This window comes from Montipora foliosa, chromosome 3, assembly GCF_036669935.1.
Source record: "Montipora foliosa isolate CH-2021 chromosome 3, ASM3666993v2, whole genome shotgun sequence".
Lineage (NCBI taxonomy): Eukaryota > Metazoa > Cnidaria > Anthozoa > Scleractinia > Acroporidae > Montipora > Montipora foliosa.
Genome location: NC_090871.1, coordinates 64,320,973 through 64,343,721, shown reverse-complemented (window position 1 = coordinate 64,343,721; position 22,749 = coordinate 64,320,973). Strand labels below are relative to the sequence as shown.

At 38.8% G+C, this 22,749-nt stretch overlaps 1 protein-coding gene across 1 annotated transcript in view; it reads right to left on the bottom strand.

The window, feature by feature from the left end:
• The window catches only part of LOC137997943 (armadillo repeat-containing protein 3-like), an 84,630-nt gene that overhangs the window by 49,660 nt on the left and 12,221 nt on the right, over positions 1-22,749 (bottom strand). The window contains exon 15 of the mRNA XM_068844273.1: positions 20,505-20,613. Within this exon, the coding sequence (XP_068700374.1) occupies positions 20,505-20,613 (109 nt within the window). The remainder of the gene's footprint in view (positions 1-20,504; positions 20,614-22,749) is intronic.

Genomic DNA, 22,749 nt, shown 5'->3' with positions numbered 1-22,749 from the left:
GGTTTGAAAAGGTTCCAAAGTCAAGTTTTATATCCTGATAACTACTGATAAATAAGGCTACCAGTTAAAATAATAGAGGAAGACTGCGTTAGTCGGCGCAGTTGGTGTGGTAGGCGAAAGGGCTGTGCCACTTGGAACATTGAATTCCCGTCAAGCGCGATTCGCGTATTTTATAACCGATTAGTCCAAATCTAATTGAAAAAAAGAAGAGATAAATACCGCATCTTGCATTTGAAAGGGCCACCGAATTGAGGCACAGCGTTTCTTTTAAGTCTTCTTACATATATGTATAGCTCATTTTGCAACCCGTCAAGTACAACCTTCGCAGGGTAGATACAAAAGCGGCGGAAGTCGTATTTCTAAATTATTTCAGATGAACAGCAAATATCATCTTATGGCATGGTTTGGTGTTACTATTAGAAGGCCATTAGGTTCAGCTGCGAGCACCCAAGACCATTTAGATATGCGGGTTTTCTTTAAAGGAGATACGCCTATGATACGCCTATCTTCTCAGTGTACCTTCCTTTGTCTGGATTAAAGAGAGTGGAATGATGCAAGTTCGTCTGAGTGTTTGTTTTCCTGAACTAGTCTATCCCCAGTCCTAAACTCTGTTCCTATTTTGGTTACACGGGATTGTGGTGTACCGTTGACGGATCACCATCCTTTTCGTCTTAATTTTGGCGTTGTGTTTTGAAAAAACTAGGAAGTTTAATCGTTCTGAACTAGTAGTAATTACTATGTGTAAGCACAATTAGTAGAAATCACAACAGCACATTTCTTAGGCTTATTTGCAACGGTACACCATGGTGATCCGTTCATTGCTAAATAATTTCAGTAGACTGTAATTAATTTACTGACAACGGATCACCATGGTGTACCGTTGAGATTTTGAAGGAAAAAAAGGCCAATGGCTTGAAAATCTCGCTATTGTTAAGTTGTGTTCTAGTGCTTATTTTCTAGTAAACAATTGGGCAAAGAAGACCGATTTAAAGGGAGCGTGAATAATTTTGGAAAAAACGGTGACGGTGTACCGTGATCACAATGATGATGTTCATTGTTTGCACAAGCAATTTTCTACAAGTCAATGGGTGGAGTCCTTTATCTAAGGGAATATACCAGTAAATATAACTTTTTCTTTGCAGAGCTATAATTTCAATACCTATTAAAAGGCAAAACAACAAGACAATTGATTGTTAAGTAAAAAAGTAGAAGACAAATCGTTGAAAATAGTACTTGCAACCTTATGATGAAACCAACAACCTTTTTTCCACATACTCCACCGGTGTAAGAATGTGTTTACACACCAAAAAGAGAACATTTACTGTTGTACGCTATGGAGCTGAAAACGAGTTAAGGTAATAAATAATACTTGGTACCACCACCCCTCGTTCGGATCATTATGCACAGTGTCTATTCTTTTACAGGTAAAAGTCCCGTCTCTTTTTCGCAGGAACCTGAGACAGCAAATGATGTGCCTTCTCAGTGTGTTACTTACAGTAGCTTGAACTTACGCCCTCTTTTTGACAATTTTTTTAAACACGCGGGAGTGTTCCTATTTCTTTTGGAAATTCTTTCAACCGTTGCTGTTGAAATATCACAAAAATCAGCAACTTTACTATCGAAAAGTCCTTCAATTTAACGTGGCTTCAGTAAAAAGCTCTTGGCCGTGTGACGTTTAATATCGAAACAGGGTTCAATTAAAGGCCATTACGCTTGTGCAGCTTTTCGCTCGTAAATCTACAAGATATCTTTCCCTTTTAGCAACAAGTCATCTCTTTCTATCAATTTCAAAAGTAGCTAAACATGCTTCGACATATTTTCATTATGAAAGTCCCATGAAAGCAAACGTTATAGAATACATTGGTAATGGCGCTTTTCGTTATCTGAATTACGTCATTCAACACCCAGACAATCTCGGTCATAAATAGTTGTAACACTTCGCTTGAACAGCAAGTGAAGCGCATCAAGGCTGTTAATAACGTACCCCTCCTCCTCCCTCCAATCAATGTTGCATTTACCGGTTGGTTTTTGCACTCCAACCCATAAACATCAACATTGAAGGGGGAGAGGGGGCAAATTGCCGTCTGTGTTACAACATTTGTGACCGAGACTGTATTTATCAGGAATAATTGTTTTCAGCGCCGTAAGTGATGTGACGATTGCTGAAGTTATCGTTTTAGGCTTGTGAGCAATGTTAGTTGTCGTTAAATAGAATTTTGGCGATAGTATTAACGGTTTTGTAGTAAACTATAAAGTATGTAGACTGGTTTGGTGATATACAGATTTTCCGTGTTTTTTGGTGTGTTTTTGTATTTGTGTTTGCACAAGCAATTAAAGAAAATCGACACTAGTGATATTTTGAGAGACTGATGTGTTTATCAGAAAAGAATCACCACAAAGTGAAAGTAGGCCATTAGCTGTAAAGGAAGGTTTGAAAAGGTTCCAAAGTCAAGTTTTATATCCTGATAACTACTGATAAATAAGGCTACCAGTTAAAATAATAGAGGAAGACTGCGTTAGTCGGCGCAGTTGGTGTGGTAGGCGAAAGGGCTGTGCCACTTGGAACATTGAATTCCCGTCAAGCGCGATTCGCGTATTTTATAACCGATTAGTCCAAATCTAATTGAAAAAAAGAAGAGATAAATACCGCATCTTGCATTTGAAAGGGCCACCGAATTGAGGCACAGCGTTTCTTTTAAGTCTTCTTACATATATGTATAGCTCATTTTGCAACCCGTCAAGTACAACCTTCGCAGGGTAGATACAAAAGCGGCGGAAGTCGTATTTCTAAATTATTTCAGATGAACAGCAAATATCATCTTATGGCATGGTTTGGTGTTACTATTAGAAGGCCATTAGGTTCAGCTGCGAGCACCCAAGACCATTTAGATATGCGGGTTTTCTTTAAAGGAGATACGCCTATGATACGCCTATCTTCTCAGTGTACCTTCCTTTGTCTGGATTAAAGAGAGTGGAATGATGCAAGTTCGTCTGAGTGTTTGTTTTCCTGAACTAGTCTATCCCCAGTCCTAAACTCTGTTCCTATTTTGGTTACACGGGATTGTGGTGTACCGTTGACGGATCACCATCCTTTTCGTCTTAATTTTGGCGTTGTGTTTTGAAAAAACTAGGAAGTTTAATCGTTCTGAACTAGTAGTAATTACTATGTGTAAGCACAATTAGTAGAAATCACAACAGCACATTTCTTAGGCTTATTTGCAACGGTACACCATGGTGATCCGTTCATTGCTAAATAATTTCAGTAGACTGTAATTAATTTACTGACAACGGATCACCATGGTGTACCGTTGAGATTTTGAAGGAAAAAAAGGCCAATGGCTTGAAAATCTCGCTATTGTTAAGTTGTGTTCTAGTGCTTATTTTCTAGTAAACAATTGGGCAAAGAAGACCGATTTAAAGGGAGCGTGAATAATTTTGGAAAAAACGGTGACGGTGTACCGTGATCACAATGATGATGTTCATTGTTTGCACAAGCAATTTTCTACAAGTCAATGGGTGGAGTCCTTTATCTAAGGGAATATACCAGTAAATATAACTTTTTCTTTGCAGAGCTATAATTTCAATACCTATTAAAAGGCAAAACAACAAGACAATTGATTGTTAAGTAAAAAAGTAGAAGACAAATCGTTGAAAATAGTACTTGCAACCTTATGATGAAACCAACAACCTTTTTTCCACATACTCCACCGGTGTAAGAATGTGTTTACACACCAAAAAGAGAACATTTACTGTTGTACGCTATGGAGCTGAAAACGAGTTAAGGTAATAAATAATACTTGGTACCACCACCCCTCGTTCGGATCATTATGCACAGTGTCTATTCTTTTACAGGTAAAAGTCCCGTCTCTTTTTCGCAGGAACCTGAGACAGCAAATGATGTGCCTTCTCAGTGTGTTACTTACAGTAGCTTGAACTTACGCCCTCTTTTTGACAATTTTTTTAAACACGCGGGAGTGTTCCTATTTCTTTTGGAAATTCTTTCAACCGTTGCTGTTGAAATATCACAAAAATCAGCAACTTTACTATCGAAAAGTCCTTCAATTTAACGTGGCTTCAGTAAAAAGCTCTTGGCCGTGTGACGTTTAATATCGAAACAGGGTTCAATTAAAGGCCATTACGCTTGTGCAGCTTTTCGCTCGTAAATCTACAAGATATCTTTCCCTTTTAGCAACAAGTCATCTCTTTCTATCAATTTCAAAAGTAGCTAAACATGCTTCGACATATTTTCATTATGAAAGTCCCATGAAAGCAAACGTTATAGAATACATTGGTAATGGCGCTTTTCGTTATCTGAATTACGTCATTCAACACCCAGACAATCTCGGTCATAAATAGTTGTAACACTTCGCTTGAACAGCAAGTGAAGCGCATCAAGGCTGTTAATAACGTACCCCTCCTCCTCCCTCCAATCAATGTTGCATTTACCGGTTGGTTTTTGCACTCCAACCCATAAACATCAACATTGAAGGGGGAGAGGGGGCAAATTGCCGTCTGTGTTACAACATTTGTGACCGAGACTGTATTTATCAGGAATAATTGTTTTCAGCGCCGTAAGTGATGTGACGATTGCTGAAGTTATCGTTTTAGGCTTGTGAGCAATGTTAGTTGTCGTTAAATAGAATTTTGGCGATAGTATTAACGGTTTTGTAGTAAACTATAAAGTATGTAGACTGGTTTGGTGATATACAGATTTTCCGTGTTTTTTGGTGTGTTTTTGTATTTGTGTTTGCACAAGCAATTAAAGAAAATCGACACTAGTGATATTTTGAGAGACTGATGTGTTTATCAGAAAAGAATCACCACAAAGTGAAAGTAGGCCATTAGCTGTAAAGGAAGGTTTGAAAAGGTTCCAAAGTCAAGTTTTATATCCTGATAACTACTGATAAATAAGGCTACCAGTTAAAATAATAGAGGAAGACTGCGTTAGTCGGCGCAGTTGGTGTGGTAGGCGAAAGGGCTGTGCCACTTGGAACATTGAATTCCCGTCAAGCGCGATTCGCGTATTTTATAACCGATTAGTCCAAATCTAATTGAAAAAAAGAAGAGATAAATACCGCATCTTGCATTTGAAAGGGCCACCGAATTGAGGCACAGCGTTTCTTTTAAGTCTTCTTACATATATGTATAGCTCATTTTGCAACCCGTCAAGTACAACCTTCGCAGGGTAGATACAAAAGCGGCGGAAGTCGTATTTCTAAATTATTTCAGATGAACAGCAAATATCATCTTATGGCATGGTTTGGTGTTACTATTAGAAGGCCATTAGGTTCAGCTGCGAGCACCCAAGACCATTTAGATATGCGGGTTTTCTTTAAAGGAGATACGCCTATGATACGCCTATCTTCTCAGTGTACCTTCCTTTGTCTGGATTAAAGAGAGTGGAATGATGCAAGTTCGTCTGAGTGTTTGTTTTCCTGAACTAGTCTATCCCCAGTCCTAAACTCTGTTCCTATTTTGGTTACACGGGATTGTGGTGTACCGTTGACGGATCACCATCCTTTTCGTCTTAATTTTGGCGTTGTGTTTTGAAAAAACTAGGAAGTTTAATCGTTCTGAACTAGTAGTAATTACTATGTGTAAGCACAATTAGTAGAAATCACAACAGCACATTTCTTAGGCTTATTTGCAACGGTACACCATGGTGATCCGTTCATTGCTAAATAATTTCAGTAGACTGTAATTAATTTACTGACAACGGATCACCATGGTGTACCGTTGAGATTTTGAAGGAAAAAAAGGCCAATGGCTTGAAAATCTCGCTATTGTTAAGTTGTGTTCTAGTGCTTATTTTCTAGTAAACAATTGGGCAAAGAAGACCGATTTAAAGGGAGCGTGAATAATTTTGGAAAAAACGGTGACGGTGTACCGTGATCACAATGATGATGTTCATTGTTTGCACAAGCAATTTTCTACAAGTCAATGGGTGGAGTCCTTTATCTAAGGGAATATACCAGTAAATATAACTTTTTCTTTGCAGAGCTATAATTTCAATACCTATTAAAAGGCAAAACAACAAGACAATTGATTGTTAAGTAAAAAAGTAGAAGACAAATCGTTGAAAATAGTACTTGCAACCTTATGATGAAACCAACAACCTTTTTTCCACATACTCCACCGGTGTAAGAATGTGTTTACACACCAAAAAGAGAACATTTACTGTTGTACGCTATGGAGCTGAAAACGAGTTAAGGTAATAAATAATACTTGGTACCACCACCCCTCGTTCGGATCATTATGCACAGTGTCTATTCTTTTACAGGTAAAAGTCCCGTCTCTTTTTCGCAGGAACCTGAGACAGCAAATGATGTGCCTTCTCAGTGTGTTACTTACAGTAGCTTGAACTTACGCCCTCTTTTTGACAATTTTTTTAAACACGCGGGAGTGTTCCTATTTCTTTTGGAAATTCTTTCAACCGTTGCTGTTGAAATATCACAAAAATCAGCAACTTTACTATCGAAAAGTCCTTCAATTTAACGTGGCTTCAGTAAAAAGCTCTTGGCCGTGTGACGTTTAATATCGAAACAGGGTTCAATTAAAGGCCATTACGCTTGTGCAGCTTTTCGCTCGTAAATCTACAAGATATCTTTCCCTTTTAGCAACAAGTCATCTCTTTCTATCAATTTCAAAAGTAGCTAAACATGCTTCGACATATTTTCATTATGAAAGTCCCATGAAAGCAAACGTTATAGAATACATTGGTAATGGCGCTTTTCGTTATCTGAATTACGTCATTCAACACCCAGACAATCTCGGTCATAAATAGTTGTAACACTTCGCTTGAACAGCAAGTGAAGCGCATCAAGGCTGTTAATAACGTACCCCTCCTCCTCCCTCCAATCAATGTTGCATTTACCGGTTGGTTTTTGCACTCCAACCCATAAACATCAACATTGAAGGGGGAGAGGGGGCAAATTGCCGTCTGTGTTACAACATTTGTGACCGAGACTGTATTTATCAGGAATAATTGTTTTCAGCGCCGTAAGTGATGTGACGATTGCTGAAGTTATCGTTTTAGGCTTGTGAGCAATGTTAGTTGTCGTTAAATAGAATTTTGGCGATAGTATTAACGGTTTTGTAGTAAACTATAAAGTATGTAGACTGGTTTGGTGATATACAGATTTTCCGTGTTTTTTGGTGTGTTTTTGTATTTGTGTTTGCACAAGCAATTAAAGAAAATCGACACTAGTGATATTTTGAGAGACTGATGTGTTTATCAGAAAAGAATCACCACAAAGTGAAAGTAGGCCATTAGCTGTAAAGGAAGGTTTGAAAAGGTTCCAAAGTCAAGTTTTATATCCTGATAACTACTGATAAATAAGGCTACCAGTTAAAATAATAGAGGAAGACTGCGTTAGTCGGCGCAGTTGGTGTGGTAGGCGAAAGGGCTGTGCCACTTGGAACATTGAATTCCCGTCAAGCGCGATTCGCGTATTTTATAACCGATTAGTCCAAATCTAATTGAAAAAAAGAAGAGATAAATACCGCATCTTGCATTTGAAAGGGCCACCGAATTGAGGCACAGCGTTTCTTTTAAGTCTTCTTACATATATGTATAGCTCATTTTGCAACCCGTCAAGTACAACCTTCGCAGGGTAGATACAAAAGCGGCGGAAGTCGTATTTCTAAATTATTTCAGATGAACAGCAAATATCATCTTATGGCATGGTTTGGTGTTACTATTAGAAGGCCATTAGGTTCAGCTGCGAGCACCCAAGACCATTTAGATATGCGGGTTTTCTTTAAAGGAGATACGCCTATGATACGCCTATCTTCTCAGTGTACCTTCCTTTGTCTGGATTAAAGAGAGTGGAATGATGCAAGTTCGTCTGAGTGTTTGTTTTCCTGAACTAGTCTATCCCCAGTCCTAAACTCTGTTCCTATTTTGGTTACACGGGATTGTGGTGTACCGTTGACGGATCACCATCCTTTTCGTCTTAATTTTGGCGTTGTGTTTTGAAAAAACTAGGAAGTTTAATCGTTCTGAACTAGTAGTAATTACTATGTGTAAGCACAATTAGTAGAAATCACAACAGCACATTTCTTAGGCTTATTTGCAACGGTACACCATGGTGATCCGTTCATTGCTAAATAATTTCAGTAGACTGTAATTAATTTACTGACAACGGATCACCATGGTGTACCGTTGAGATTTTGAAGGAAAAAAAGGCCAATGGCTTGAAAATCTCGCTATTGTTAAGTTGTGTTCTAGTGCTTATTTTCTAGTAAACAATTGGGCAAAGAAGACCGATTTAAAGGGAGCGTGAATAATTTTGGAAAAAACGGTGACGGTGTACCGTGATCACAATGATGATGTTCATTGTTTGCACAAGCAATTTTCTACAAGTCAATGGGTGGAGTCCTTTATCTAAGGGAATATACCAGTAAATATAACTTTTTCTTTGCAGAGCTATAATTTCAATACCTATTAAAAGGCAAAACAACAAGACAATTGATTGTTAAGTAAAAAAGTAGAAGACAAATCGTTGAAAATAGTACTTGCAACCTTATGATGAAACCAACAACCTTTTTTCCACATACTCCACCGGTGTAAGAATGTGTTTACACACCAAAAAGAGAACATTTACTGTTGTACGCTATGGAGCTGAAAACGAGTTAAGGTAATAAATAATACTTGGTACCACCACCCCTCGTTCGGATCATTATGCACAGTGTCTATTCTTTTACAGGTAAAAGTCCCGTCTCTTTTTCGCAGGAACCTGAGACAGCAAATGATGTGCCTTCTCAGTGTGTTACTTACAGTAGCTTGAACTTACGCCCTCTTTTTGACAATTTTTTTAAACACGCGGGAGTGTTCCTATTTCTTTTGGAAATTCTTTCAACCGTTGCTGTTGAAATATCACAAAAATCAGCAACTTTACTATCGAAAAGTCCTTCAATTTAACGTGGCTTCAGTAAAAAGCTCTTGGCCGTGTGACGTTTAATATCGAAACAGGGTTCAATTAAAGGCCATTACGCTTGTGCAGCTTTTCGCTCGTAAATCTACAAGATATCTTTCCCTTTTAGCAACAAGTCATCTCTTTCTATCAATTTCAAAAGTAGCTAAACATGCTTCGACATATTTTCATTATGAAAGTCCCATGAAAGCAAACGTTATAGAATACATTGGTAATGGCGCTTTTCGTTATCTGAATTACGTCATTCAACACCCAGACAATCTCGGTCATAAATAGTTGTAACACTTCGCTTGAACAGCAAGTGAAGCGCATCAAGGCTGTTAATAACGTACCCCTCCTCCTCCCTCCAATCAATGTTGCATTTACCGGTTGGTTTTTGCACTCCAACCCATAAACATCAACATTGAAGGGGGAGAGGGGGCAAATTGCCGTCTGTGTTACAACATTTGTGACCGAGACTGTATTTATCAGGAATAATTGTTTTCAGCGCCGTAAGTGATGTGACGATTGCTGAAGTTATCGTTTTAGGCTTGTGAGCAATGTTAGTTGTCGTTAAATAGAATTTTGGCGATAGTATTAACGGTTTTGTAGTAAACTATAAAGTATGTAGACTGGTTTGGTGATATACAGATTTTCCGTGTTTTTTGGTGTGTTTTTGTATTTGTGTTTGCACAAGCAATTAAAGAAAATCGACACTAGTGATATTTTGAGAGACTGATGTGTTTATCAGAAAAGAATCACCACAAAGTGAAAGTAGGCCATTAGCTGTAAAGGAAGGTTTGAAAAGGTTCCAAAGTCAAGTTTTATATCCTGATAACTACTGATAAATAAGGCTACCAGTTAAAATAATAGAGGAAGACTGCGTTAGTCGGCGCAGTTGGTGTGGTAGGCGAAAGGGCTGTGCCACTTGGAACATTGAATTCCCGTCAAGCGCGATTCGCGTATTTTATAACCGATTAGTCCAAATCTAATTGAAAAAAAGAAGAGATAAATACCGCATCTTGCATTTGAAAGGGCCACCGAATTGAGGCACAGCGTTTCTTTTAAGTCTTCTTACATATATGTATAGCTCATTTTGCAACCCGTCAAGTACAACCTTCGCAGGGTAGATACAAAAGCGGCGGAAGTCGTATTTCTAAATTATTTCAGATGAACAGCAAATATCATCTTATGGCATGGTTTGGTGTTACTATTAGAAGGCCATTAGGTTCAGCTGCGAGCACCCAAGACCATTTAGATATGCGGGTTTTCTTTAAAGGAGATACGCCTATGATACGCCTATCTTCTCAGTGTACCTTCCTTTGTCTGGATTAAAGAGAGTGGAATGATGCAAGTTCGTCTGAGTGTTTGTTTTCCTGAACTAGTCTATCCCCAGTCCTAAACTCTGTTCCTATTTTGGTTACACGGGATTGTGGTGTACCGTTGACGGATCACCATCCTTTTCGTCTTAATTTTGGCGTTGTGTTTTGAAAAAACTAGGAAGTTTAATCGTTCTGAACTAGTAGTAATTACTATGTGTAAGCACAATTAGTAGAAATCACAACAGCACATTTCTTAGGCTTATTTGCAACGGTACACCATGGTGATCCGTTCATTGCTAAATAATTTCAGTAGACTGTAATTAATTTACTGACAACGGATCACCATGGTGTACCGTTGAGATTTTGAAGGAAAAAAAGGCCAATGGCTTGAAAATCTCGCTATTGTTAAGTTGTGTTCTAGTGCTTATTTTCTAGTAAACAATTGGGCAAAGAAGACCGATTTAAAGGGAGCGTGAATAATTTTGGAAAAAACGGTGACGGTGTACCGTGATCACAATGATGATGTTCATTGTTTGCACAAGCAATTTTCTACAAGTCAATGGGTGGAGTCCTTTATCTAAGGGAATATACCAGTAAATATAACTTTTTCTTTGCAGAGCTATAATTTCAATACCTATTAAAAGGCAAAACAACAAGACAATTGATTGTTAAGTAAAAAAGTAGAAGACAAATCGTTGAAAATAGTACTTGCAACCTTATGATGAAACCAACAACCTTTTTTCCACATACTCCACCGGTGTAAGAATGTGTTTACACACCAAAAAGAGAACATTTACTGTTGTACGCTATGGAGCTGAAAACGAGTTAAGGTAATAAATAATACTTGGTACCACCACCCCTCGTTCGGATCATTATGCACAGTGTCTATTCTTTTACAGGTAAAAGTCCCGTCTCTTTTTCGCAGGAACCTGAGACAGCAAATGATGTGCCTTCTCAGTGTGTTACTTACAGTAGCTTGAACTTACGCCCTCTTTTTGACAATTTTTTTAAACACGCGGGAGTGTTCCTATTTCTTTTGGAAATTCTTTCAACCGTTGCTGTTGAAATATCACAAAAATCAGCAACTTTACTATCGAAAAGTCCTTCAATTTAACGTGGCTTCAGTAAAAAGCTCTTGGCCGTGTGACGTTTAATATCGAAACAGGGTTCAATTAAAGGCCATTACGCTTGTGCAGCTTTTCGCTCGTAAATCTACAAGATATCTTTCCCTTTTAGCAACAAGTCATCTCTTTCTATCAATTTCAAAAGTAGCTAAACATGCTTCGACATATTTTCATTATGAAAGTCCCATGAAAGCAAACGTTATAGAATACATTGGTAATGGCGCTTTTCGTTATCTGAATTACGTCATTCAACACCCAGACAATCTCGGTCATAAATAGTTGTAACACTTCGCTTGAACAGCAAGTGAAGCGCATCAAGGCTGTTAATAACGTACCCCTCCTCCTCCCTCCAATCAATGTTGCATTTACCGGTTGGTTTTTGCACTCCAACCCATAAACATCAACATTGAAGGGGGAGAGGGGGCAAATTGCCGTCTGTGTTACAACATTTGTGACCGAGACTGTATTTATCAGGAATAATTGTTTTCAGCGCCGTAAGTGATGTGACGATTGCTGAAGTTATCGTTTTAGGCTTGTGAGCAATGTTAGTTGTCGTTAAATAGAATTTTGGCGATAGTATTAACGGTTTTGTAGTAAACTATAAAGTATGTAGACTGGTTTGGTGATATACAGATTTTCCGTGTTTTTTGGTGTGTTTTTGTATTTGTGTTTGCACAAGCAATTAAAGAAAATCGACACTAGTGATATTTTGAGAGACTGATGTGTTTATCAGAAAAGAATCACCACAAAGTGAAAGTAGGCCATTAGCTGTAAAGGAAGGTTTGAAAAGGTTCCAAAGTCAAGTTTTATATCCTGATAACTACTGATAAATAAGGCTACCAGTTAAAATAATAGAGGAAGACTGCGTTAGTCGGCGCAGTTGGTGTGGTAGGCGAAAGGGCTGTGCCACTTGGAACATTGAATTCCCGTCAAGCGCGATTCGCGTATTTTATAACCGATTAGTCCAAATCTAATTGAAAAAAAGAAGAGATAAATACCGCATCTTGCATTTGAAAGGGCCACCGAATTGAGGCACAGCGTTTCTTTTAAGTCTTCTTACATATATGTATAGCTCATTTTGCAACCCGTCAAGTACAACCTTCGCAGGGTAGATACAAAAGCGGCGGAAGTCGTATTTCTAAATTATTTCAGATGAACAGCAAATATCATCTTATGGCATGGTTTGGTGTTACTATTAGAAGGCCATTAGGTTCAGCTGCGAGCACCCAAGACCATTTAGATATGCGGGTTTTCTTTAAAGGAGATACGCCTATGATACGCCTATCTTCTCAGTGTACCTTCCTTTGTCTGGATTAAAGAGAGTGGAATGATGCAAGTTCGTCTGAGTGTTTGTTTTCCTGAACTAGTCTATCCCCAGTCCTAAACTCTGTTCCTATTTTGGTTACACGGGATTGTGGTGTACCGTTGACGGATCACCATCCTTTTCGTCTTAATTTTGGCGTTGTGTTTTGAAAAAACTAGGAAGTTTAATCGTTCTGAACTAGTAGTAATTACTATGTGTAAGCACAATTAGTAGAAATCACAACAGCACATTTCTTAGGCTTATTTGCAACGGTACACCATGGTGATCCGTTCATTGCTAAATAATTTCAGTAGACTGTAATTAATTTACTGACAACGGATCACCATGGTGTACCGTTGAGATTTTGAAGGAAAAAAAGGCCAATGGCTTGAAAATCTCGCTATTGTTAAGTTGTGTTCTAGTGCTTATTTTCTAGTAAACAATTGGGCAAAGAAGACCGATTTAAAGGGAGCGTGAATAATTTTGGAAAAAACGGTGACGGTGTACCGTGATCACAATGATGATGTTCATTGTTTGCACAAGCAATTTTCTACAAGTCAATGGGTGGAGTCCTTTATCTAAGGGAATATACCAGTAAATATAACTTTTTCTTTGCAGAGCTATAATTTCAATACCTATTAAAAGGCAAAACAACAAGACAATTGATTGTTAAGTAAAAAAGTAGAAGACAAATCGTTGAAAATAGTACTTGCAACCTTATGATGAAACCAACAACCTTTTTTCCACATACTCCACCGGTGTAAGAATGTGTTTACACACCAAAAAGAGAACATTTACTGTTGTACGCTATGGAGCTGAAAACGAGTTAAGGTAATAAATAATACTTGGTACCACCACCCCTCGTTCGGATCATTATGCACAGTGTCTATTCTTTTACAGGTAAAAGTCCCGTCTCTTTTTCGCAGGAACCTGAGACAGCAAATGATGTGCCTTCTCAGTGTGTTACTTACAGTAGCTTGAACTTACGCCCTCTTTTTGACAATTTTTTTAAACACGCGGGAGTGTTCCTATTTCTTTTGGAAATTCTTTCAACCGTTGCTGTTGAAATATCACAAAAATCAGCAACTTTACTATCGAAAAGTCCTTCAATTTAACGTGGCTTCAGTAAAAAGCTCTTGGCCGTGTGACGTTTAATATCGAAACAGGGTTCAATTAAAGGCCATTACGCTTGTGCAGCTTTTCGCTCGTAAATCTACAAGATATCTTTCCCTTTTAGCAACAAGTCATCTCTTTCTATCAATTTCAAAAGTAGCTAAACATGCTTCGACATATTTTCATTATGAAAGTCCCATGAAAGCAAACGTTATAGAATACATTGGTAATGGCGCTTTTCGTTATCTGAATTACGTCATTCAACACCCAGACAATCTCGGTCATAAATAGTTGTAACACTTCGCTTGAACAGCAAGTGAAGCGCATCAAGGCTGTTAATAACGTACCCCTCCTCCTCCCTCCAATCAATGTTGCATTTACCGGTTGGTTTTTGCACTCCAACCCATAAACATCAACATTGAAGGGGGAGAGGGGGCAAATTGCCGTCTGTGTTACAACATTTGTGACCGAGACTGTATTTATCAGGAATAATTGTTTTCAGCGCCGTAAGTGATGTGACGATTGCTGAAGTTATCGTTTTAGGCTTGTGAGCAATGTTAGTTGTCGTTAAATAGAATTTTGGCGATAGTATTAACGGTTTTGTAGTAAACTATAAAGTATGTAGACTGGTTTGGTGATATACAGATTTTCCGTGTTTTTTGGTGTGTTTTTGTATTTGTGTTTGCACAAGCAATTAAAGAAAATCGACACTAGTGATATTTTGAGAGACTGATGTGTTTATCAGAAAAGAATCACCACAAAGTGAAAGTAGGCCATTAGCTGTAAAGGAAGGTTTGAAAAGGTTCCAAAGTCAAGTTTTATATCCTGATAACTACTGATAAATAAGGCTACCAGTTAAAATAATAGAGGAAGACTGCGTTAGTCGGCGCAGTTGGTGTGGTAGGCGAAAGGGCTGTGCCACTTGGAACATTGAATTCCCGTCAAGCGCGATTCGCGTATTTTATAACCGATTAGTCCAAATCTAATTGAAAAAAAGAAGAGATAAATACCGCATCTTGCATTTGAAAGGGCCACCGAATTGAGGCACAGCGTTTCTTTTAAGTCTTCTTACATATATGTATAGCTCATTTTGCAACCCGTCAAGTACAACCTTCGCAGGGTAGATACAAAAGCGGCGGAAGTCGTATTTCTAAATTATTTCAGATGAACAGCAAATATCATCTTATGGCATGGTTTGGTGTTACTATTAGAAGGCCATTAGGTTCAGCTGCGAGCACCCAAGACCATTTAGATATGCGGGTTTTCTTTAAAGGAGATACGCCTATGATACGCCTATCTTCTCAGTGTACCTTCCTTTGTCTGGATTAAAGAGAGTGGAATGATGCAAGTTCGTCTGAGTGTTTGTTTTCCTGAACTAGTCTATCCCCAGTCCTAAACTCTGTTCCTATTTTGGTTACACGGGATTGTGGTGTACCGTTGACGGATCACCATCCTTTTCGTCTTAATTTTGGCGTTGTGTTTTGAAAAAACTAGGAAGTTTAATCGTTCTGAACTAGTAGTAATTACTATGTGTAAGCACAATTAGTAGAAATCACAACAGCACATTTCTTAGGCTTATTTGCAACGGTACACCATGGTGATCCGTTCATTGCTAAATAATTTCAGTAGACTGTAATTAATTTACTGACAACGGATCACCATGGTGTACCGTTGAGATTTTGAAGGAAAAAAAGGCCAATGGCTTGAAAATCTCGCTATTGTTAAGTTGTGTTCTAGTGCTTATTTTCTAGTAAACAATTGGGCAAAGAAGACCGATTTAAAGGGAGCGTGAATAATTTTGGAAAAAACGGTGACGGTGTACCGTGATCACAATGATGATGTTCATTGTTTGCACAAGCAATTTTCTACAAGTCAATGGGTGGAGTCCTTTATCTAAGGGAATATACCAGTAAATATAACTTTTTCTTTGCAGAGCTATAATTTCAATACCTATTAAAAGGCAAAACAACAAGACAATTGATTGTTAAGTAAAAAAGTAGAAGACAAATCGTTGAAAATAGTACTTGCAACCTTATGATGAAACCAACAACCTTTTTTCCACATACTCCACCGGTGTAAGAATGTGTTTACACACCAAAAAGAGAACATTTACTGTTGTACGCTATGGAGCTGAAAACGAGTTAAGGTAATAAATAATACTTGGTACCACCACCCCTCGTTCGGATCATTATGCACAGTGTCTATTCTTTTACAGGTAAAAGTCCCGTCTCTTTTTCGCAGGAACCTGAGACAGCAAATGATGTGCCTTCTCAGTGTGTTACTTACAGTAGCTTGAACTTACGCCCTCTTTTTGACAATTTTTTTAAACACGCGGGAGTGTTCCTATTTCTTTTGGAAATTCTTTCAACCGTTGCTGTTGAAATATCACAAAAATCAGCAACTTTACTATCGAAAAGTCCTTCAATTTAACGTGGCTTCAGTAAAAAGCTCTTGGCCGTGTGACGTTTAATATCGAAACAGGGTTCAATTAAAGGCCATTACGCTTGTGCAGCTTTTCGCTCGTAAATCTACAAGATATCTTTCCCTTTTAGCAACAAGTCATCTCTTTCTATCAATTTCAAAAGTAGCTAAACATGCTTCGACATATTTTCATTATGAAAGTCCCATGAAAGCAAACGTTATAGAATACATTGGTAATGGCGCTTTTCGTTATCTGAATTACGTCATTCAACACCCAGACAATCTCGGTCATAAATAGTTGTAACACTTCGCTTGAACAGCAAGTGAAGCGCATCAAGGCTGTTAATAACGTACCCCTCCTCCTCCCTCCAATCAATGTTGCATTTACCGGTTGGTTTTTGCACTCCAACCCATAAACATCAACATTGAAGGGGGAGAGGGGGCAAATTGCCGTCTGTGTTACAACATTTGTGACCGAGACTGTATTTATCAGGAATAATTGTTTTCAGCGCCGTAAGTGATGTGACGATTGCTGAAGTTATCGTTTTAGGCTTGTGAGCAATGTTAGTTGTCGTTAAATAGAATTTTGGCGATAGTATTAACGGTTTTGTAGTAAACTATAAAGTATGTAGACTGGTTTGGTGATATACAGATTTTCCGTGTTTTTTGGTGTGTTTTTGTATTTGTGTTTGCACAAGCAATTAAAGAAAATCGACACTAGTGATATTTTGAGAGACTGATGTGTTTATCAGAAAAGAATCACCACAAAGTGAAAGTAGGCCATTAGCTGTAAAGGAAGGTTTGAAAAGGTTCCAAAGTCAAGTTTTATATCCTGATAACTACTGATAAATAAGGCTACCAGTTAAAATAATAGAGGAAGACTGCGTTAGTCGGCGCAGTTGGTGTGGTAGGCGAAAGGGCTGTGCCACTTGGAACATTGAATTCCCGTCAAGCGCGATTCGCGTATTTTATAACCGATTAGTCCAAATCTAATTGAAAAAAAGAAGAGATAAATACCGCATCTTGCATTTGAAAGGGCCACCGAATTGAGGCACAGCGTTTCTTTTAAGTCTTCTTACATATATGTATAGCTCATTTTGCAACCCGTCAAGTACAACCTTCGCAGGGTAGATACAAAAGCGGCGGAAGTCGTATTTCTAAATTATTTCAGATGAACAGCAAATATCATCTTATGGCATGGTTTGGTGTTACTATTAGAAGGCCATTAGGTTCAGCTGCGAGCACCCAAGACCATTTAGATATGCGGGTTTTCTTTAAAGGAGATACGCCTATGATACGCCTATCTTCTCAGTGTACCTTCCTTTGTCTGGATTAAAGAGAGTGGAATGATGCAAGTTCGTCTGAGTGTTTGTTTTCCTGAACTAGTCTATCCCCAGTCCTAAACTCTGTTCCTATTTTGGTTACACGGGATTGTGGTGTACCGTTGACGGATCACCATCCTTTTCGTCTTAATTTTGGCGTTGTGTTTTGAAAAAACTAGGAAGTTTAATCGTTCTGAACTAGTAGTAATTACTATGTGTAAGCACAATTAGTAGAAATCACAACAGCACATTTCTTAGGCTTATTTGCAACGGTACACCATGGTGATCCGTTCATTGCTAAATAATTTCAGTAGACTGTAATTAATTTACTGACAACGGATCACCATGGTGTACCGTTGAGATTTTGAAGGAAAAAAAGGCCAATGGCTTGAAAATCTCGCTATTGTTAAGTTGTGTTCTAGTGCTTATTTTCTAGTAAACAATTGGGCAAAGAAGACCGATTTAAAGGGAGCGTGAATAATTTTGGAAAAAACGGTGACGGTGTACCGTGATCACAATGATGATGTTCATTGTTTGCACAAGCAATTTTCTACAAGTCAATGGGTGGAGTCCTTTATCTAAGGGAATATACCAGTAAATATAACTTTTTCTTTGCAGAGCTATAATTTCAATACCTATTAAAAGGCAAAACAACAAGACAATTGATTGTTAAGTAAAAAAGTAGAAGACAAATCGTTGAAAATAGTACTTGCAACCTTATGATGAAACCAACAACCTTTTTTCCACATACTCCACCGGTGTAAGAATGTGTTTACACACCAAAAAGAGAACATTTACTGTTGTACGCTATGGAGCTGAAAACGAGTTAAGGTAATAAATAATACTTGGTACCACCACCCCTCGTTCGGATCATTATGCACAGTGTCTATTCTTTTACAGGTAAAAGTCCCGTCTCTTTTTCGCAGGAACCTGAGACAGCAAATGATGTGCCTTCTCAGTGTGTTACTTACAGTAGCTTGAACTTACGCCCTCTTTTTGACAATTTTTTTAAACACGCGGGAGTGTTCCTATTTCTTTTGGAAATTCTTCCAACCGTTGCTGTTGAAATATCACAAAAATCAGCAACTTTACTATCGAAAAGTACTTCAATTTAACGTGGCTTCAGTAAAAAGCTCTTGGCCGTGTGACGTTTAATATCGAAACAGGGTTCAATTAAAGGCCATTACGCTTGTGCAGCTTTTCGCTCGTAAATCTACAAGATATCTTTCCCTTTTAGCAACAAGTCATCTCTTTCTATCAATTTCAAAAGTAGCTAAACATGCTTCGACATATTTTCATTATGAAAGTCCCATGAAAGCAAACGTTATAGAATACATTGGTAATGGCGCTTTTCGTTATCTGAATTACGTCATTCAACACCCAGACAATCTCGGTCATAAATAGTTGTAACACTTCGCTTGAACAGCAAGTGAAGCGCATCAAGGCTGTTAATAACGTACCCCTCCTCCTCCCTCCAATCAATGTTGCATTTACCGGTTGGTTTTTGCACTCCAACCCATAAACATCAACATTGAAGGGGGAGAGGGGGCAAATTGCCGTCTGTGTTACAACATTTGTGACCGAGACTGTAGGTTCCACAATAATAATAATAATAATAATAATAATAATAATAATAATAATATTATTATTATTATTATTATTATTATTATTATTATTATTATTATTATTATTGTAATAATGCAACACACCTTGGTGTCAACATCTATGTCAAAACTTTGAAGATGGTATTTTCCTTTCCCCCTTGACTGGCCATTATTTGCAAATCTATGTTCTGCTTTAAATTGGGTGAGAATCACGCGCAAGACAATTTCAAACAAATCACTAACCTCCTTAATGCAAGCTAATCACGAAAATCGTTTTGAAAAGAACAATTTTGAAATAAAGAATCCATATATGAAAAAGGCCCAATTATACTACTACGTCTATACAGACGCTCATAACAAGGGCTTACAACTTATCCTGATGCGGGTATAGGTCCACGCGAACGCATTTTCAAAGGTGACCAATTCTAACGTTATAAGGCTCTGTGCAAACGGACGCAAACACTTCCAACAAAGTAAGAACGTGCAGTGTATTATGGGAAGGATACCACCCAGAAGACTTTGTAATCTTACAAAATTCGGCTGCCATCTTGTTTTCAACATGTTTTAAATGCAATGCTATCTCCATGGAGACCATATGTAATGCGCGTGCGTGGCCCCAACAATGTTGGAAGAGCTGTTCAAACTGATCCAGCATTGTTGCGCTACGCTTTGGCGATCACGGAACAAAAGAAATGTTGGGAGTTGTTGCCTCAAAAATTTGACCAGTTTCAAACCTCGTGCAACAACGGGAAGACCTTACACAGCAATGACCAGAAACAGGTTGCTGACCAGCGGTTTTCGTTTAAACAATGGTTTGCTGGGGGTGCTTAGTCTCGCGGGCTCAGAAAACCTGGTTGTGGTCATTGTTATTTAAGGTTTTTCGCAACAACACCCAACAACATGCCACAGGGTGTGCAAACGTACACAACATGTAACACACAACGATATTGGGAGTTGTTAGCCAAGAATGTTGCGACTGTTTTCACGGGATTTAAAGTAAATTATTTTCGGTTCATGATTGGCTGGAAAGGTCTGCTTTCGCGGGAAATGGAGAGGTCTAGCGTCGCATTTACGTGAATAGGCAAACCGGAAACGGAAGTCAACTTGTCTCTCTCTTTTGAGAAGTCTCTTGATGACTGTAGCTAACATGCAAGAAATAGGTTAACTTATCTCACATAAGGTTTCTTCCATTTTTGGCAACACGCAAAATCTTAGTCCGGTGTCCGTCGTTTGCCGAAAACGCGATTAAGTTAAATTTCATGTGTTATTCATTTCCAAAAAACGTACTTGTACCTTAAGTTGATCTGAGAAAAAATCGCTCCTGGTTTATGACAAAAAAGCACGGATGAGACAAACACAAAAATATCTTTGACACTGTACCTGCAGTTTGTATTGTTAGCGGTAGTCATGTTAGCCACAGCGAGAGTAACGCTTTCCTTCACTTCAGGGTTCTCGCTATTAAGAAGAGAAATCAATGGTGGGATGCCCTCTAAAAAGGCAAAATAATCACGTAAGTGTTGCATCCACTCGCACATATCACTTTCTAGGTAACTTTTGAATCCTGGCCGTAACATCACTCAGTGTCTTACAGCGGTTACTAGTCACACGCGCCCAACAACGTCTTTTTTTCATTCTTCGAAACTAAATTTGGGTGGACGTCAATCAAATGTTTCCATGACGAACTCGACTGCCGCCAAGGGACTATTGGCCTGGAAACACTTGATTGACGTCCACCCAAAATTTAGTTTCGAAAAACGAAAAAAAGTCGTTGAGGGGCGAGTGTAGCTGATAACCGCTGTAAAATAAGTGACAAGAAAATGATGCCTTCTTAATAACAACTGCAAATGGTTACACTTCCAAGTCGCACTTATGCCCAGGGGCAGTCTCCCAGGGATCCGTTTCTCGAAAGTCCCGAAACTTTACGGGCCATTTTCGGGTGTCACAACTCCCTTTGTATCTCAAGAACGGAGAGGATTTAAGTCGACAAACTTCACAGTCATTTTTCTCTTTGTTACCTTGAAAACATGTTAAAAGATCGGCTCTCTAAAACAAACGGTTGGCAGTTTCACAAATGGCTTTTCGGTCCCGAGAAGTCTTCGGGACTTTCGAGAAACGGGCCCCAGGTTTGAACCTAATTAGATGCACGCCCAATTTTGACATCCAACACGACGTGTCCTTTTAAGTCTAAGCCTTCGCTACCCATTTCCAACAATAAGGTAAGAGTTAGGATTCGCATTATTTTCAGATCAACTGGAGTAAATGCAGCTGTTTATCTTTAAGAAAGGCAAGTGGACACTTAGAGCGAGTTTCAATCGAGTGTCGTAAAACCAAAACCAAAGTAATTACTTTGGCCAATCAAAAAGGACGAACGCAATCCAGTAAACCAATCAAAACTCGAAATCATTACACGTAGCCGACACAAAGCGCGGGAAAATGTGTACGCGGGAGCTACTATTGGTTTCCCTTGTGATTGGTTGAAAAAGTGGCGCGAGAACTTTGAACCAATCACTGAGTGAAGTAATGCAAAACCAAAGCAATTCGTTAATTACTTTCGAAACTCAATAGAAAACCGCTCTACTGATGTTGACTTGCATTTCTGGACATATCTAAGGCCCCGTCCACACGTAACCGGGTATTTTTTTTAATCCGCAAATTTTTCTTTGCGGATTCGCCTTCCGTCCACACGTATCCGGCGAAACCGAATCCGCAACATTTTGAATTCGCTTTCCAGAGTGGAAAGTCTTGAATACGCGATGAATTTGGAATCGTGTGGTCGGTTAGGCTCGATTTCTAGCCGTTTTGGAAGTGAGGTTAACTCCTCCTCCCAATGAAAGAATGGATCACTGTTCCACGTCGTTTGTCCGTGACGTAGCACCCGTCGCATGCAATTGTATTTAGTATTCATCCAATTGCATTTTGACCTTGGCAGGCAGGCGACTTTCTGATTGGTGGAAAATACAATTTGGCTAGACCAGTTTTTCAGACGCCGCGGAACGCAGGCGCACAAAAGAGATAAGACGCAGCTCTTTACAACCTCAAATTTCATTGGATCCATTTAGGACGCATCTCTATTGTTTTTGGAGTTAGGGTCCATTGTTTCTTTTGCATCGTTCTCTGTGTCCACTGTTTTCTGAACCAATCCCGAGAGCCGTTGTAATAGCTGCGTACTGACCCGCACAAAACGGTTGGTCAATCGAGCTTAGTGGACGGTCGAATCCGGATATTTTCAAATCCGATGACGTTACAAACTCAGATCCGGTCTTTACCGCGTAAATATTCAACATGGCCGCTGAACGAAAATGCTGTAGCTTCTCTTGCCGCCAACTCGCATGCCTGACGGCGCATACTCTGTTGACAATAGTCACAGAGGAGTCCTGGATACTAGAACGAATCCGAATATGTGTGAATGAACAAATTCGATCTGAGTACATGTACGTTAAGTGTGGACGTGAAAACTTTTGAATCCGGAGAAAAAGTTGGGGATTCAATATATCCGGAAACGTGTGTACGGGGCCACAGTATTATCGGATGAAGACTGTAAACCGCAGGCACTGTCTCACTGCCCTTCAGTGTTTATAAACTCTGTGGTGCCTTAAAGACCCAAAAAACCATTAACAAAGAGTAA